This window comes from Haliotis cracherodii, unplaced genomic scaffold (genome assembly GCF_022045235.1).
Source record: "Haliotis cracherodii isolate W230 unplaced genomic scaffold, xgHalCrac1.p SCAF_11, whole genome shotgun sequence".
In the NCBI taxonomy this organism is placed as follows: Eukaryota; Metazoa; Mollusca; class Gastropoda; order Lepetellida; family Haliotidae; genus Haliotis; species Haliotis cracherodii.
In genome coordinates, this window is record NW_027266266.1 from 5462676 (window position 1) to 5482405 (window position 19730).

The following is a 19730-nucleotide window of genomic DNA, read 5'->3' on the forward strand; positions in this document are numbered from 1 at the left end:
TAGACGTTAGATGAATGTGCGATGATGTTCGTTTCTGCCAAGTATTTCAGTAACAGTTTGGGTTTCTGAATGCATTGAAAATATTGTAATGGCAAACTTGATTCACACACCCAGGAGCTAACTGCAAGGCATGTGCCATACAAATCAATAACGCAGTTCTAAAAACGCCTGTGTTTCTCAGCAATGTGTACAAAACAGTGAACATTTTAAATCCCTGTTAAATGTAAAAAAAATATCTTACACTCCCCTTACCAGTACATCTGAGAACATGTATGACTCGTTTCAGATGTAGAAAGATTAAACTTGCAATTGACTTTGGGAGATACACAAATGTCCCATACACTGAACGATTATGTAAATATTGTATCGAAAATGGTATATCTTTTATTGAAAATGAATTTCATGTTTTACTTGTATGTGAGCGTTATTCAGCCCTAAGAAATATGTATCTTAAACAGTATATCAAGATTCAAACTGTAACATCTTTTACTAAAATTATTTCATCAGAAAACTTTGATGTTGTATATAACACGTGTTTATACCTATATAAAGTCGAACGGCTAAGAGAAACTTAAATCGACTACTTCCTTGGCATGCGTAGTTCATGCAATCAACCATTGTCTGTATTATTGGCCTATGGCCTTCTTACTGAATAAACAGTCTGTCTGTCTGTCTGTGTGTTTATAAGATGGATTCCTCATGTAACCACTGTGGGTGGCTCATGAGCAGTCCTACAAAATATGGATAAGTAATCAAGTTGACGGGGCAGAGTATATGACTGGCTCTTTATGTTTTTATCACTGCCAGAACCTATTAAATGCAGAGCTCTTCTTTGTGGCACCTAGCCGGTTTGATACGTTCTGGTTCCTGTGGACCATCCTTGTCATATGTATACACCTTTCTTCAGAACAAACTCATGCCGTGCATTGTTGCTGGGGAAATGGTTGCATCGCTTGTATCATGATTAGTGATCATTGTTATTGATTATATTAGTTCGGCTTTTACTGTTAAGTCTCCTAAGCAATAAGCTTATACTGTTTAGTCTCCTAAGTCTCTTTAGCTGTGAGTGAGTGAGTGAGTGTGTATGGTTTATGCCACTTTTCGCAGTATTCCAGAAATATTGTGATGGCCATCACGAAGAAGATATATAAATAAATTAATGTATCTTTATCATAAAATGTGTAAGTTATGTCAGCTTGTAAAAATAAAAAATATTTCCTAAATATTTCCCTGATGTATTTTTGATGGTTATTATGTCATAATTATCCTGTAAACTGTAATTAGGTTTTGCAGGAATATATATATTTGCCAACCTCGTTTTCACGTAATTCAATGTTTTGAATCCCGTTTTGGTAAGAAATCTATCAGAGGATCATAGTATGCTGTTATAGAGCTTCATAGCACACTGTTATCTCGTAAAAATAATCATATGTCCATGCTATCATGTTACGCATATTTTTTAGGACATGTCAACAACGTGCCTGTCAAAACGATCGTGTTTACTTTTTCAAGAGTTTTTGCATTGACCGTAACTTTTGAAGAATTCATCGTTCTAAGCACACAGTTACGCAAATTAACCATCAGGTACAGATTAACCATACCTTCGTTCTTCAACAAACATATCACAATCCCTTGGCAGCTCGATATTTATCCATATTTGTGTGAATTTGTGATCAGGGCTGAACTACGTGTTTCGCCCACGCCTGCTATTTTAACTTTGTGACAGCTAGCTTAGGTCGCAATGAAGTTACTCAATTTGGCTAAAGCCTAGCATTTTGCATTATAAAGTTTATTTAATCTAATGAACTATGTCCAGGGGAACCCAGAATCATATTTGATTATATTTCAAGACGTGTATTAAAGTTACTGTTAATTCTTACACCAGGAATTATGTAATCTTCGCTGATGTATTCATGCGCAATATTTAGCGTGACTATTTAAGAACATGTCTCTCATAAAAATGACATTCAGTGCTTCTGTCAAAGCATGCCAGTGGCCAATTCGTGTTATTAAACGTCTTATGTATCATATAAATTCCAATTGCCTCTTGACACTTGAACTCTTCCTCTTCCTCTTCCTCAATCGTAATTCCAAGTCGATGTGGCTTGTGATTACGTCCTCTTGGCAGGCAGCAAGGACGAAGCTTCGACGTAGCAGGAAGTAATTGTTTATCTTGTGATATTGAAAGGCAATTAGTGAATCAATTAGACATAATTAATTGATTGGTATAAATACTCATTTTCATACCAAATCACCTCCTGAGATGGTTTGTCTTCCTCTTTATTTCAGTGATTTTACGTTGTGAAAGTAGATCCCTCAAAGGAATAAGGACTTAAAGAGACGTAATTTCTCGTTATCTGATTGGTCAAAAACAGACATGTGACCATTTTATCACACCTATAAATACAATGAGATCCATACTGGGTCATTCCGACTTTGGTCAGTTTCAATCAAAGGGCAGATAATTCATCCCAAAAGTTCCCCTTGTCCTTACATCAGCGAAGATTACATAGTTCCTGGTGTAAGAATTAACAGTAACTTTAATACACGTCTTGAAATATAATCAAATATGATTCTGGGTTCCCCTGGACATAGTTCATTAGATTAAATAAACTTTATAATGCAAAATGCTAGGCTTTAGCCAAATTGAGTAACTTCATTGCGACCTAAGCTAGCTGTCACAAAGTTAAAATAGCAGGCGTGGGCGAAACACGTAGTTCAGCCCTGATCACAAATTCACACAAATATGGATAAATATCGAGCTGCCAAGGGATTGTGATATGTTTGTTGAAGAACGAAGGTATGGTTAATCTGTATCTGATGGTTAATTTGCGTAACTGTGTGCTTAGAACGATGAATTCTTCAAAAGTTACGGTCAATGCAAAAACTCTTGAAAAAGTAAACACGATCGTTTTGACAGAGCACGTTGTTGACATGTCCTAAAAAATATGCGTAACATGATAGCATGGACATATGATTATTTTTACGAGATAACAGTGTGCTATGAAGCTCTATAACAGCATACTATGATCCTCTGATAGATTTCTTACCAAAACGGGATTCAAAACATTGAATTACGTGAAAACGAGGTTGGCAAATATATATATTCCTGCAAAACCTAATTACAGTTTACAGGATAATTATGACATAATAACCATCAAAAATACATCAGGGAAATATTTAGGAAATATTTTTTATTTTTACAAGCTGACATAACTTACACATTTTATGATAAAGATACATTAATTTATTTATATCTCTTCTTCGTGATGGCCATCCCAATATTTCTGGAATACTGCGAAAAGTGGCATAAACCATACACACTCACTCACTCACTCACAGCTAAAGAGACTTAGGAGACTAAACAGTATAAGCTTATTGCTTAGGAGACTTATCAGTAAAAGCCGAACTAATATAATCAATAACAATGATCACTAATCATGATACAAGCGATGCAACCATTTCCCCAGCAACAATGCACGGCATGAGTTTGTTCTGAAGAAAGGTGTATACATATGACAAGGATGGTCCACAGGAACCAGAACGTATCAAACCGGCTAGGTGCCACAAAGAAGAGCTCTGCATTTAATAGGTTCTGGCAGTGATAAAAACATAAAGAGCCAGTCATATACTCTGCCCCGTCAACTTGATTACTTATCCATATTTTGTAGGACTGCTCATGAGCCACCCACAGTGGTTACATGAGGAATCCATCTTATAAACACACAGACAGACAGACAGACAGTTTATTCAGTAAGAAGGCCATAGGCCAATAATACAGACAATGGTTGATTGCATGAACTACGCATGCCAAGGAAGTAGTCGATTTAAGTTTATCTTAGCCGTTCGACTTTATATAGGTATAAACACGTGTTATATACAACATCAAAGTTTTCTGATGAAATAATTTTAGTAAAAGATGTTACAGTTTGAATCTTGATATACTGTTTAAGATACATATTTCTTAGGGCTGAATAACGCTCACATACAAGTAAAACATGAAATTCATCTTCAATAAAAGATATACCATTTTCGATACAATATTTACATAATCGTTCAGTGTATGGGACATTTGTGTATCTCCCAAAGTCAATTGCAAGTTTAATCTTTCTACATCTGAAACGAGTCATACATGTTCTCAGATGTACTGGTAAGGGGAGTGTAAGATATTTTTTTAACATTTAACAGGGATTTAAAATGTTCACTGTTTTGTACACATTGCTGAGAAACACAGGCGTTTTTAGAACTGCCTTATTGATTTGTATGGCACATGCCTTGCAGTTAGCTCCTGGGTGTGTGAATCAAGTTTGCCATTACAATATTTTCAATGCATTCAGAAACCCAAACTGTTACTGAAATACTTGGCAGAAACGAACATCATCGCACATTCATCTAACGTCTAAAGTAATAGACATGTAATATTTGGGAGTCTTAATTGCCTAAATACATTAGCTTATGCTATACTAACGAACTTAAATGGCGACACTGCCCACATCACCACCCTGCGCCATGTCACTCACTCACCCACTCTCTATAAGGCCCAAATCACCTTTGTGATTGAAACGTTCATGTCAAAAGGCATGGTTTTGCAGTGGATACCATACATGAAATCATACAACCTGGCATGTAGCAGTAGCTACTTGTCATGAACGATGCTTTGAACAGTACTGAAGTTCCATCATGGTTTGTCAGTAAAATAACAGGGACATATTAACTCAACAAGTCCTAAGATCACAACAGTTATCAGGGAACCTTTAATCACTGGAGTCACTGTCCTAACCTTTCTCTGTTAGACAGCAGTGAGAAGACACCTAACAGAGAAGGCGAAGGATGTTAAAATGAATATTACAATAACTAAATGTATCATTAAACAGGTTCAAACAAATGTTACAGAATAGATACAATTTGGGTGTATGTATGTATTTCATGCTTATAAACAACGGATGACATGACTCATGGAAATGATTTTGCTCAATCGCTGTTTTTGGTCTTCTTTTGTAAATGCTGTGGGTGTGTGTGCCTAAAGAACGTAAAGAGTGAATAGTCCAGTGCCTAATGGATTATTGTCTCACTGTTCAATAAAAAGGTTTTGGGCCGAGACATTTAACACTGCCCCCGCTGATCTGCATATTTCGCAACTGTTTCTCTTTACTTGTAAGCAGCAGAACGTGAGGTGAATTGGGGTTTAACGTCGCGTCCAAGTTTATTGCACTTATATAGCGACGTGCATGCATGTGTGTGGTTGTGGCTGCCTGTTTTGACTAGTGATTTGCAAGATATGCTTTTGTATTTAGTCTGTAACATTTTCGAATAAGCATAGTCAGAACTCGTCTCAACGTGAGTCAACATTGTTGGTTCGTATTTAAAGACGTTCAAGCGGTATATATTCTGACTATTCCAAAAGATTGTGTTTTCGTATAATTCTTTTACCAACGACTATATCCCCTATGAAGCTTTATACATACATGTATCATGTACAAGTATAATAGAGAATCTGTCTTTGATTCAAATGACATTTAAGCATATAAAAACACCAGGTAAGTGTCACATTAGCATATTAACATACATCTATGAAGTGCTTGGTGTTAAGGCGACTAACGGGATCGGGTGGTCAGGCTCGCTGACATGATTGATGCACGTCATTGATCCCAATCGCGTGGATCCATGCTCATGATATCAGTCACCTGATTGTCTGGTCCAAGCTCGATTATTCACAGACCGCCGTCTTATTGCTGGAATATTGCTGAGCGGGGCGTTAAAATACAAACAAACCAAATTGGTAAAGGTCTGAGAGATGCATCACCTGAGGCTTTCCCCCCACATTAAGCTGACACGCCCCGATATAAATGGGATACAGTTCAAAGCGGTGTTAACAACGAATGTGTAAAGAACTAAAACAAAAAATATCACAAAATAAACTTATTCAAAGTAAAAGACAGAGCCAAAATCTGAAACAGATTCTTACTAGGGCTTCTTTCTCACATAGAAAAAAAGAGTGAAAAACAGTGTAACAGACCAAATTGTGGAACTTGCCGTCATGTTTTACAATGTTGTTCTTTTACATTCAAAGACGGAAATACTTTCTATGTCCGTGAGAATATGAATTGTGCTTCAAAAAACTTGATTTATGTCATACAATGTGCTGGATGCAAGGCCGAACACATTGGACAGACAGGGGACACCCTAAGAGCGAGAGTGAGGGTCCACCGACAACAAATAAGGGACCCCTCTTGTCGGTGTATCCCACTCAGTCAACACATTGATCAGTGTGCCGGGAATAAAACACCAAATTTTGTGATATTCCCGTTTTACAAATGTGACAATGATGCATTGAGAAAGATAAAAGAAAGTTATTTTATTAATACTTTCAAACCAAAATTAAATGGCCTGAAATAATTGAATTATTTTATACAATTACAATGTATTGTACATTTTACTGCCACAACAATACTTATTTCTGTAGGTGTCATACGCCTGCCCTATCCTCTTACGCCTGTCTTATTGTGACGTCACAAAGTTAGATTGCACTATGACGTCATACTATGGTAGAGTGCACTGTGACGTCAAAACAGCATAACGGTATAAGTGTACTCTTGAAAATCACATGCGTGAAACCGGTTGAGTAAATTATACAGCTCATCTTTGGACTTTTGTATTTTATCTATATATATATATATATTTAGCACATACATTACCTATATAAAATCTGTCGGCGCTTAATTAAAATAGCATGGCAAGTTTTGGCAACGCAAAAGAAAAAAGATCTGGGTTTGCTAAAACACTAATAAATCTTTCTGGAGCTGGTCAGCCAGGTGCAGCCGGGTGCTGAATGGCAATAGCCCTACACTGATAAGTGTCCTGCGTGTTGATCACAAAGAACAGTGACCTAACATTTAATGCCTCAAGCTCGTTTGACTGGTTTCCACAACTTGCATCCCAGAGCGCTACAAATTATTATACAAGTCCTGAAACCTATGTCGACTTCACTGACATGGGAAATATCAAGTTGTAGAATATATTTGAAGTTGTTAAAAACTTGAAGAAAAATACATTAATTTTGACAACATTATACAAATATGACGAAGATTCAAGACATTAATATTGTGTCTTGCTGACATAACATTCAAAGTAGACCGTCCTTTGTATTCCGAAAAATATGTCTCTCAAGGGGTCCTATTAGATTATTTACATTTAACATTTCCCGATGGCATTCCGCTTGAACGCTACTTGACATCTACAAAATCAATCTCTTTATGACATTGTAAATGCAAAGGATCTACGATGACTTTTCATGCCAAACGTCGGAGATGAATGACTATGTTGACGTCAGATTTGTTTATGAACTCAATCATGCATATATGATCCAATAAATCTCCACGAGACACCAAATCCTTTCGTATATAAGACAAGTACATCACCATTCATTTCATTTTTATGTCGACAACCACGTCGATAAGTCTCCTTACCGTGTAATAGTTGGCTTGCAAAGTTAGACATGAGGATCACGCTTGTTCTGCTGGTTACCTTAAGTTGTCTTGCATGCGTGCATTCGTTTGGAAGAGGTGGGAGGCGAAGAAACACTTCAAATAGCTTAACACCCAACGACTCCCCAGGGCGTGGTAGACCTGCAATACGTGGCTCTAGAAGGGGACCTGTAGGGAGTGGTAGCCGATTGGGTGGGTCTGGACTTCCGTCGGGTGGACGAGGATTTGGAGCAAGAGGACAAAGACCGGGTGGAGTACGACCTACAGGAAGAGGACAAAGATTGGGTGGACGAGGACGTTCATCATTGGGACGACGACCTGAAAGGCGACGACCCACAATTGGGCGGCGCCAGCAACTTGGGCGAGAAGGCCCGATCAGAAATCCATTTATGGCTGCAGTAAGTTTTTTCGATACAATATTTTCATAGGCTTTTCCTTACTTGAAACTATACTTTATTCGTTAAAACCGTGTCTGTTGTGTATGGTCTATGATCTCCCATTTGTTTTCTCTCGCACACATGAGATCAAAGACCTTGAGTTCTCAAATAACTGAAATAGTGTTATCTGTTACACTCACTAACTCACTCATCAATTGATTGTATGTGTGTTATGCATACCAGTTCTACAAGAGATCTTAAGGTTTATTACCTTATATGTGCTACACTAGCCAAAATGGGGGAGGCGAGGGTGTAGCCTAGTGGTTACAATGTGTGAAGCCCATTTCTGGTGTCTCCAGCCGTAATAGTGCTGAAATATAGCCAACACTGGCGTAAAACCATACTCACTCACACCGAAGACAAAAATGAAATACATATCTATCATGTGGTAACCATTTAGAATGAAAACATTTAATTCAATTACGAGTTCATAACGTTGATGATTGCAATTATCAGTTTCCTTAAACACTGTTCCAGCTTGGAATGGGCGCCGAGCGTCGACAATGGCTACGTATGGTGGACGCAAATATCACCATCAAGGAGTCAGCAAGGTTCAACAGGACCTCGGAATTCATTATTCTGTCATCATTTGACAGAAGGCTAATGAATTCTAATATTTCATCCGCATTTTCAGCTTATGACTTTCAAAACGTAATTAATTTCATTTATTCTTTTATTGATGAGAGACTTGAGTTGCATTCAGAAGTTGGTGTGATAACACTTTGATTTTCACTGAAGTGTCATCTCAGTTGTAATAAAAACAAGTTATTTATTCATTAACTTGCATACATTAACTACTAAATGACTAATATTTTTTGTGTGTAAAAGCAAGGCGATAACATGATCGATTCATTTCATACTGGTCTTGAATTTTGAACAAAATGTAACAGCCACTATACAAAGCTTTCCTCCATTTTAATTACTGGCACTCCAGAAGACGTACTCGAGCCCCAAACATTTCAGGTGTTGATCTTCATTACAGGGAGTGGCTGCAGCTCGACTCAGGATAAACAACACCAAAGTCTGTCTGGTGTTCCCCATTTCAGACTTCAACGCAGCGGTCGACTCAATCAGTGGCAGAAATGTAAGTGTTTATCTTTAAAATGCTGACACCACCACCATGACATCTTCAGCTTCATAAAATTGAAATACACCTGTAAGGTACTGGCTAATGACACGGTTGAAGCAGCGCCTACTTAAGTAAACATGAATAAAATTAAGACCTCAATGCCAGATAATAACCAGTTTCAATTATTCAACGAACCAGATTCTATTGGACGTAAAAGGTAAAAGCGCGGTGAAAAATTATGAGTACAATGTTTGAAAAAAGGAAGTTTTCGTTTGGTTCGGAGGTTAATGGAAAATTACGTTTTGGTATATTAAACATTCCTGGTTCAAAGCTGAAATCAAAAAGTATATCCAATTGTTCCTACGTGTTCTTACAAGATACACTGTTTCATATGTTGTAAATGTCCACTGACGGGATTATTTTATTTTTTGAAGATGTCTCAGCTCGTAACAACACCAGATAATGATGAAGAATATATAATGAAGACAAATGATAAGATGACAGATGCTGAGCTGGTAGCTTTCAATTCGACCTCACCTGCCCTGTACCAGATCTGCCAGGGACGACGCACTACACCAGCTATCATCATCGACGCCACGACAACAGTACAAATTGGTGAGAAATGAAAGGATATTTCCGCTAGCATTATACATATGGCGCTTTGCTGCTTTCATTCTTCTGGCACCTTGAACACAATACACATCGAACAGTCTTGTTCTTTTTCGGTGCGCGTACCAGTTATTCTAAACATACATGCCTTTTAAGACCATGTACCTTTTCTGCTACGGAAATTATCTTTTCGGTCGAAATAAAAAGGCTAATGAAACTACCAAAATCCCCCCAAAAGTGATAACATTCACACGCTCGTTTTAAGAATATATATATATATATATATGTGTGTGTGTGTGTGTGTGTGTGTGTGTGTGTGTGTGTGTGTGTGTGTGTGTGTGTGTGTGTGTGTGTGTCTGAGGGATAGGTTGGTTGGCGGTCAACATGGATGTCTCAGTTTGTCTTTGAAATATGCTATGCAGCGTTACTTCCCTTTGCCACGCCAGACACCTATGATAGTGGGTTCGAATCCCGGTTCGCCCCTGATGATGTTTCTCAGTTTGTCAGCGCCAAACCTGTGCTCGTCGGTCACTTCGGACTTCCTCCCCGCATCGAGCTGACACGCCGTGATTGAATTACTGTTCAACGGCGATAATCCCATCTGACATACTCATTTACTTTAAGATTGTCCTGTAATAACGATATAATCAATTCGTCACCTGTAACCTATGTATGAATCTGTTAACAATGAAAAACGCCGCTCTCCTCCTCCATCAATCTCACTCACTCCGTCTCTCATTGTTTCTTTCTCTCCCCTCTTACTCTCTGTTTGTCCATCTCTGAGCCTCGGTCTCTGTATATATATATCACTGTTTCTATCATTCTGTCACCCCCCTTCCACCATACCTACGACTTTACATGCATAGAAGTATATTTTATATATATACTCTTTTATGTTTTGTAGGTGACGACGTAACAGATCTAGACCCTGTGACGTTCTTGTCAATCAACGGCAAAGTAGATATCTATCTCAAGTCTACATTTTCACTATAATAAAAAAATTCCTATATTCAGTGTTTTCCAGAAATCCTCGCTGTTTCTGAAAGAGCGGAAACTAAAAGCTACTCTCATCATGGTATCTTAGAAGATATCAATTGAATTAATGGACTTGTCAATTGTAGGAACTGCCAAACACTACATGTACATTTTTTTTTGTAATGATATTCCTGAATATTTTGAGAAATGAATAAATTCACTTTTTTACTGACGATGAGACTACTTGTTCACTGTTTTGTACACATTGCTGAGAAACACAGGCGTTTTTAGAACTGCCTTATTCATTTGTATGGCACATGCCTTGCAGTTAGCTCCTTGGTGTGTGAATCAAGTTTGCCATTACAATATTTTCAATGCATTCAGAAACCCAAGCTGTAACTGAAATACTTGGCAGAAACGAACATCATCGCACATTCATCTAACGTCTAAAGTATAGACTTGTCATATTTGGGGGTCTAAACTGCCTAAATACATTAGCTTATGCTATACTTACAAAGTTAAATGGCGACACTGCCCACACCACCACCCTGCGCCATGTCACTCACTCACTCACTGTGACAGACACAATTTCACAAATGTAACAAAGTAGAACAGCGATAAGGCCGCAATCACCTTTGTCATTCAAACGTTCATGTCAATAGGCATGGACATGCAGTGGATACAATAATTTAAATCATAAAACCTGGCACATTTACAACATGTAGTAGTAGCTACATGTTACGAACGAGGGCTTCGAACAATATTAAAGTTCTGTCATGGTTTGTCAATAAAATAACAGGGAAATATTAACTCAACGAACCTAATGTTACAGAATGGGTACAATTTGGGCGTATGGGTGTATTTCATTCTTATAAACAACGGATGACAGTGTAAGTGAGTGAGTTAAGATTTAAAGTCACATCGGCAATATTTCAGCCATATAGTGAATAAATCAAGTTATACAGTAATAATACATTCAAATAGTTATTAAAATCTGTCAACAAAGGACAATAAAAGCACTAGACTATCACAGATATAGATTTAAAACTTGCATGTTACCATGAAAATGTGACTACTCTGAACAATACATTGTAAAACTGGGCTAGAGATCACCAGCAACCAAAGTTAGGACACCATACTAGGGACCATGGGGATTTACGGTTGCATGGTACCCCAGCAGGATTTACACCATCCCTCTGGCTACTGGTGATTGTTAGACATTTGAAGCCAAAGTATTTAAAAAACAACAAGCATTCTACGATTAAAATCCAGGAAAATGAAACATACTTTGAAGGAAGTGGGACTTACGCACCCTCACAGGGGGACAATTATTTTACGATACTTCAACCCCCTTTGAAGGTACAGCCACAAATAATCACAGTTATCGAATCATGCAAACAAATTAAAATCACATACTTTTTACAATGCATATAATCAAAATTTATCTATTAACTCAATTTCTTTTAAAAATCCAAGAATTAAATGAGGACTTACATTAAAAAGATCCTTTATGGATGAAACCTGGACATAATTATCCCTTGTGATGGAAAATTCAATACAGTCAAGCAGGACATCCTTGACTGTGATTCTTTCATCACAAGGGACACAGAATGGAGGATCTCCACCTTGCAATAAATACTCATGTGTATAACGCGAATGGCCAATACGACATCGTCGCATAATGACTGGACTGACAACCCAAGTAGGTGTAACCAATAGTTGGTTTTATTGCATGTAATATGTTAATATCTACTTGGGTGTCCCACTTCTTCTGCATTAGGTCTTTGATATAGCATCTAATAACAGGTTTGTAGTCACTGTATGGTAGAAGAAGTGGTGTCACAGATTTTTTTAGAAGTGCCTTTGCTGCAGTATCAGCCATAGTGTTACCCGTGCTTCCAACATGACTGGGCAACCAGGAAAAGACGATGTCGTATTGGCCAGTAGCAAGGTCATTATATAATTCTAAAATATCTAAAATGAAAGGATGATGTGAAGAGCTAGATTTGATTGCCAGTAGACACGATAATGAATCAGAAAAGATGATGAACCGTTTACAACCGGACTGTTTTTGGATATATTCCAAAGCAGTTAATATTGCTTTGGCGTCAGCAGTGAAAATTGAGCTATGATCTGGTAATTGGTATGATACGGTTCTGGATCCAATGACAGCAGCACTGGAGACTGTGCTACCGTCCTTGGATCCATCTGTAAAAATGGAACGGTGGGATTCGTATTTAGTTCTAACTTGTACATATTCTTGCTGATATATCAATTGATTTGTGTCTGATTTTTTAAAATTTGTGAGAGTAAAGTTTACTTCCGGTCTGACAAGTTGCCAAGGAGGAGAAGACAAAAGCCTGAAAGGTGAAATATTATCAAGATTAATATTGGCAGCTGTAATGTGTTGTTTAATCCGAATGCCTAGTGGTGGGACCAGCTGAGGCTGACTGTGAAAAAGTGGTTCCCTATTCCTAGTTAACATAACTTAATACAGTCTGAACACTTATCCAGGAATGAATGTTCTCTTCTGAAACATACAACAGCTTCTGCAAAGATATGATTTGTATGTCAGACACAGTACAGTCAAAGTAATTTAAACAACTCTCGATATATCTAAGTGTACTTTGAGTCGATGGTTTATTCAAATTTCGTTGAAGACAGTATTGTCTGATATTTGGAGGACATTGAAATGTTTCATTTGAAAATTGTGAAACCTTGAAACAGCAGAGCTCGCAAATCTACTACATTAATAAGGATATGTGATATATGCTTATAGCCTGTAATCAACAGTTGGTATATGTGACCCACCATGAGATAAGGGACCTTATGGGTGAAAATTACTTCTCATTTTTTTGGGAAAACTTCATTATCTTAGAAACACAAAAATACAATTACAACTCATTTTCTTTAAAGTTCCATTGGTCAGGCTTCATGAAAACACTGATCGAAAACAACACAATTTTTTTCTACCACCCATGAGTTCCCTCTTCTGCCGGGTCACATATATACACATGGACAAATGAAGTGGCCGGGAAGTCTCACATTGTTGCAATCTCCAGTCCAGACCTAAAAACTGAAAGGGGAGGAGCAGATTTGAGACGAAGTGAGTGAGGTGGGTTAACACCGCTTTGAACTGTATCCTATTTATATCGGGACGTGTCAGCTTAATGTGGGGGAAAAGCCTCAGGTGATGCATCTGTCAGACCTTTACCAATTTGGTTTGTTTGTTGTTTAAAGCCCAGCTCAGCAATATTCCAGCAATAAGACGGCGGTCTGTGAATAATCGAGCTTGGACCAGACAATCAGGTGATTGATATCATGAGCATGGATCCACGCGATTGGGATAAATGACGTGCATCAATCATGTCAGCGAGCCTGACCACCCGATCCCGTTAGTCGCCTTAACACCAAGCACTTCATAGATGTATGTTAATATGCTAATGTGACACTTACCTGGTGTTTTATATGCTTAAATGTCATTTGAATCAAAGACAGATTCTCTATTATACTTGTACATGATACATGTATGTATAAAGCTTCATAGGGGATATAGTCGTTGGTAAAAGAATTATACGAAAACACAATCTTTTGGAATAGCCAGAATACATACCGCTTGAACGTCTTTAAATACGAACCAACAATGTTGACTCCCGTTGAGACGAGTTCTGACTATGCTTATTCGAAAATGTTACAGACAAAATACAAAAGCATATCTTGCAAATCACTAGTCAAAACAGGCAAAATGTAGGAGCAGCCACAACCACACACATGCATGCACGTCGCTATATAAGTGCAATAAACTTGGACGCGACGTTAAACCCCATTTCACCTCACGTTCTGCTGCTTACAAGTGAAGAGAAACAGTTGCGAAATATGCAGATCAGCGGGGGCAGTGTTAAATGTCTCGGCCCAAAACCTTTTTATTGAACAGTGAGACAATAATCCATTAGGCACTTGACTATTCACTCTTTACGCTCTTCAGGCACACACACCCACAGCATTTACAAAAGAAGACCAAAAACAGCGATTGAGCAAAATCATGTTCATGAGTCATGTCATCCGTTGTTTATAAGCATGAAATACATACATACGCCCAAATTGTATCTATTCTGTAACATTTGTTTGAACCTGTTTAATGATACATTTAGTTATTGTAATATTCATTTTAACATCCTTCGCCTTCTCTGTTAGGTGTCTTCTCACTGCTGTCTAACAGAGAAAGGTTAGGACAGTGACTCCAGTGATTAAAGGTTCCCTGATAACTGTTGTGATCTTAGGACTTGTTGAGTTAATATGTCCATGTTATTTTACTGACAAACCATGATGGAACTTCAGTACTGTTCGAAGCATCGTTCATGACAAGTAGCTACTGCTACATGCCAGGTTGTATGATTTCATGTAGTGTATCCACTGCAAGATCATGCCTTTTGACATGAACGTTTCAATCACAAAGGTGATTTGGGCCTTATAGAGAGTGGGTGAGTGAGTGAGTGACATAGCGCAGGGTGGTGATGTGGGCAGTGTCGCCATTTAACTTCGTTAGTATAGCATAAGCTAATGTATTTAGGCAATTTAGACCCCCAAATATGACAAGTCTATACTTTAGACGTTAGATGAATGTGCGATGATGTTCGTTTCTGCCAAGTATTTCAGTTACAGCTTGGGTTTCTGAATGCATTGAAAATATTGTAATGGCAAACTTGATTCACACACCCAGGAGCTAACTGCAAGGCATGTGCCATACAAATCAATAAGGCAGTTCTAAAAACGCCTGTGTTTCTCGGCAATGTGTACAAAACAGTGAACAAGTAGTCCCGTCGTTAGTAAAAAAGTGCATTTATTCATTTCTCAAAATATTCAGGAATATCATTACAAAACAAAATGTACATGTAGTGTTTGGCAGTTCCTACAATTGACAAGTCCATTAATTCAATTGATATGTTCTAAGATACCATGATGAGAGTAGCTTTTAGTTTCCGCTCTTTCAGAAACAGCGAGGATTTCTGCAAAACACTGAATATAGGAATTTTTTTATTATAGTGATAATGTAGACTTGAGATAGATATCCACTTTGCCGTTGACTGACAAGAACGTCACAGGGTCTAGATCTGTTACGTCGTCACCTACAAAACATAAAAGACTATATATATAAAACATATACTTCTATGCATGTACAGTCGTAGGTATGGTGGAAGGGGGGTGACAGAATGGTAGAAACAGTGAGATATAGATAGATAGATAGATAGATATACAGAGAGAGAGAGACAGAAAGAGAGAGAGAGTAAGAGGGGAGAGAAAGAAACAATGAGAGACGGAGTGGGTGAGACTGATGGAGGAGGAGAGCGATGTTTTTCATTGTAAACAGATTCATACATAGGTTACAGGTGACGAATTGATTATATCGTTATTACAGGACAATCTTAAAGTAAGTGAGTATGTCAGATGGGATTATCGCAGTTGAACAGTAATTCAATCACGGCGTGTCAGCTCGATGTGGGGAGGAAGTCCGAAGTGACCGACGAGCACAGGTTTGGCGCTGACAAACTGAGAAACATCATCAGGGGCGAACCGGGATTCGAACCCACTATCATAGGTGTCTGGCGTGGCAAAGGGAAGTAACGCTGCATAGCATACTTCAAAGATTAACTGAGACATCCGTGTTGACCGCCCACCCACCTATCCCCCAGACACGCGCGCGCACACACACACGCACGCACGCACGCACGCACGCACGCACGCACGCACGCACACGCACACACACACACACACATATATATATATATATATATATATATATATATATATATTCTTAAAACGAGCGTGTGAATGATTTTGGTAGTTTCATCAGTCTTGGGCACGTCCTTTATATTTCGGCCGAAAAGATAATTTCCGTAGCAGAAAAGGTACATGGTCTTAAAAGGCATGCATGTTTAGAATAACTGGCACGCGCACCGAACACAGTTCGATGTCTATTGTGTTCAAGGTGCCAGAAGAATGAAAGCAGCAAAGTGCTATATATATAATGTTAGCGGAAAAATCCTTTCATTTCTCACCAATTTGTACTGTTGTCGTGGCGTCGATGATGATAGCTGGTGTAGTGCGTCGTCCCTGGCAGATCTGGTACAGGGCAGGTGAGGTCGAATTGAAAGCTACCAGCTCAGCATCTGTCATCTTATCATCTGTCTTCATTATATATTCTTCATCATTATCTGGTGTTGTTACGAGCTGAGACACCTTTAAAAACAATAATAATCCCGTCAGTGGACATTTACAACATATGAAACAGTGAATCTTGTAAGAACACGTAGGAACAATTGGATATACTTTTTGATAATCAAATTTCAGCTCTGAACCAGGAATGTTAAATATACCAAAACGTAATTTTCCATTAACCTCCGAACCAAACGAAAACTGCCTTTTTCAAACATTGTACTCATAATTTTCACCGCGCTTTTACCTTTTACGTCCAATAGAATCGGGTTCGTTGAATAATTGAGACTGGTTATTATCTGGCATTGAGGTCTTATTTTTATTCATGTTTACTTTAGTAGGCGCTGCTTCAACCGTGTCATTAGCCAGTACCTTGCAGGTGTATTTCAATTTTATGAAGCTGAAGATGTCATGGTGGTGGTGTCAGCATTTCAAAGATAAACACTTACATTTCTGCCACTGATTGAGTCGACCGCTGCGTTGAAGTCTGAAATGGGGAACACCAGACAGACTTTGGTGTTGTTTATCCTGAGTAGAGCTGCAGCCACTCCCTGTAATGAAGATCAACATCTGTAACGTTTGGGGCTCGAGTACTTCTTCTGGAGTGCCAGTATTTAAAATGGAGGAAAGCTTTGTATAGTGGCTGTTACATTTTGTTCACAATTCAAGACCAGTATGAAATGAATCGATCATGTTATCGCCTTGCTTTTACACACACAAAATATTAGTCATTTAGTAGTTAATGTATCAAAGTTAATGAATAAACAACTTGTTTTTATTACAACTGAGGTGACACTTCAGTGAAAATCAAAGTATTATCACACCAACTTCTGAATGCTACTTAAGTCTCTCATCAATAAAAGAATAACTGAAAATAATTACGTTTTGAAAGTCATAAGCTGAAAATGCGGATGAAATATTAGAATTCATTAGCCTTCTGTCAAATGATGACAGAATAATGAATTCCGAGGTCCTGTTGAACTTAGCTGACTCCTTGATGGTGATATTTGCGTCCACCGTACGTAGCCATTGTCGACGCTCGGCGCCCATTCCAAGCTGGAACAATGTTTAAGGAAACTGATAATTGCAATCATCAACGTTATGAAATCGTAATTGAATTAAATGTGTTCATTCTAAATGGTTACTACTTGATAGATATGTATTTCATTTGTGTCCTTGGTGTGAGTGAGTGAGTATTGTTTTACGCCAGTGTTGGAGATATTTCAGCACTATTACGGCTGGAGACACCAGAAATTGGCTTCACACATTGTAACCACTAGGCTACACCCTCGCCTCCCCCATTTTGGCTAGTGTAGCACATATAAGGTAATAAACCTTAAGATCTCTTGTAGAACTGGTATGCATAACACGCATAAAATCAATTGATGAGTGAGTTAGGGAATGTAACAGATAACACTATTTCAGTTCTATGAGAACTCAAGGTCTTTGATCTCATGTGTGCGAGAGAAAACAAATGGGAGGAGATCATAGACCATACACAACAGACACAGTTTCAACGAATAAAGTATAGTATCAAGTAAGGAAAAGCCTATGAAAATATTGTATCGAAAAAACTTACTGCAGCCATAAATGGATTTCTGATCGGGCCTCCTCGCCCAAGTGGCTGGCGTCGCCCTATTGTTGGTCCTCGCCTTTCAGGTTGTCGTCCCCATGATGAACGTCCTCGTCCACCCAGTCTTTGTCCTCTTCCTGTAGGTCGTCCTCCACCCGGTCTTTGTCCTCTTGCTCCAAGTCCTCGTCCACCCTGTCTTTGTCCCCTTGCTCCAAATCCTCGTCCACCCGACGGAAGGCCAGACCCACCCAATCGGCTACCACTCCCTACAGGTCCCCTTCTAGAGCCACGTATTGCAGGTCTACCACGCCCTGGGGAGTCGTTGGGTGTTAAGCTATTCGAAGTGTTTCTTCGCCTCCCACCTCTTCCAAACGAATGCACGCATGCAAGACAACTTAAGGTAACCAGCAGAACAAGCGTGATCCTCATGTCTAACTTTGCAAGCCAACTATTACACGGTAAGGAGACTTATCGACGTGGTTGTCGACATAAAAATGAAATGGATGGTGATGTACTTGTCTTATATACGGAAGGATTTGGTGTCCCGTGGAGATTTATTGGATCTGATATACATGATTGAGTACATAAACAAATCTGAGGTCAACATAGTCATTCATCTCCGACGTTTGGCATGAAAAGCCACCGGAGATCCTTTGCATTTATAATGTCATAAAGAGATTGATTTTGTAAATGTCATGTAGCGTTCAAGCGGAATGCCATCGGGAAATGCTAAATGTAAATAATCTAATAGGACCCCTTGAGAGACATATTTTTCGGAATACAAAGGACGGTCTACTTTGAATGTTATGTCAGCAAGACACAATGTCTTGAATCTTCGTCATATTTGTATAATGTTGTCAAAATTAATATATTTTTCTTCAAGTTTTGAACAACCTCAAATATATTCTACAACTTGATATGTCCCATGCCAGTGAACTCGACATAGGTTTCAGGACTTGTATAATAATATGTAGCGCTCTGGGATGCACGTTGTGGCATTAAATGTTAGGTCACTGTTCTTTGTGATCAACACGCAGGACAATTATCGGCGTAGGGCTATTGCCATTCAGCACTCCTGGCTGACCAGCTCCAGTAGGATTTACTAGTGTTTTAGCAAACCAAGATCCTTTTTTGTGTTGACAATATATAGGTAATATATGTAACAGTCGGCAGCAGGGGAAGATAACTCTTGTGTGTTTTGCCGTAAAGCGCACGCATGCAATAACTGCTGTGTGGGTGAGTGAGTGGGTATGTTGTTTCCCTGCATTAGATACTCTTCTAGCAATATCACGACAGTGACCAGCAGAAATGGCCTTCAAACATTATACCCAAAAAACCCGGGTGTTCGGCGTAACTATCGAACATGTCAA

General features: G+C 38.6%; 2 protein-coding genes across 2 annotated transcripts; one reads left to right on the forward strand and one right to left on the reverse strand.

The window, feature by feature from the left end:
* Window positions 1-7495: 7495 nt before the first annotated feature.
* Window positions 7496-10592, forward strand: LOC139455286 (uncharacterized). Its single transcript, XM_071236838.1, has 5 exons — window positions 7496-7882; window positions 8399-8572; window positions 8904-9005; window positions 9425-9605; window positions 10504-10592. The coding sequence occupies exons 1-5, from the start codon at window positions 7496-7498 to the stop codon at window positions 10590-10592; spliced, it is 933 nt and encodes a 310-aa protein (XP_071092939.1).
* A 5019-nt stretch (window positions 10593-15611) lies between these two features.
* Window positions 15612-18789, reverse strand: LOC139455287 (uncharacterized). The gene is made up of 5 exons (XM_071236839.1): window positions 18367-18789; window positions 17670-17843; window positions 17237-17338; window positions 16631-16811; window positions 15612-15700 (listed from the first exon to the last, which is right to left on the reverse strand). The coding sequence occupies exons 1-5, from the start codon at window positions 18787-18789 to the stop codon at window positions 15612-15614; spliced, it is 969 nt and encodes a 322-aa protein (XP_071092940.1).
* Between the last annotated feature and the right edge of the window lie 941 nt (window positions 18790-19730).

Excerpts from the sequence above, each read along its gene's own strand:
- LOC139455286 (XM_071236838.1), top strand. The coding sequence starts at position 7,496 with ATGAGGATCACGCTTGTTCTGCTGGTTACCTTAAGTTGTCTTGCATGC. Across the intron at positions 9,006-9,424 it reads ACTCAATCAGTGGCAGAAAT|ATGTCTCAGCTCGTAACAAC; the intron begins GTAAGTGTTTAT and ends TATTTTTTGAAG. Across the intron at positions 9,606-10,503 it reads CACGACAACAGTACAAATTG|GTGACGACGTAACAGATCTA; the intron begins GTGAGAAATGAA and ends TATGTTTTGTAG.
- LOC139455287 (XM_071236839.1), bottom strand. The coding sequence starts at position 18,789 with ATGAGGATCACGCTTGTTCTGCTGGTTACCTTAAGTTGTCTTGCATGC. Across the intron at positions 16,812-17,236 it reads ACTCAATCAGTGGCAGAAAT|GTGTCTCAGCTCGTAACAAC; the intron begins GTAAGTGTTTAT and ends TTGTTTTTAAAG. Across the intron at positions 15,701-16,630 it reads CACGACAACAGTACAAATTG|GTGACGACGTAACAGATCTA; the intron begins GTGAGAAATGAA and ends TATGTTTTGTAG.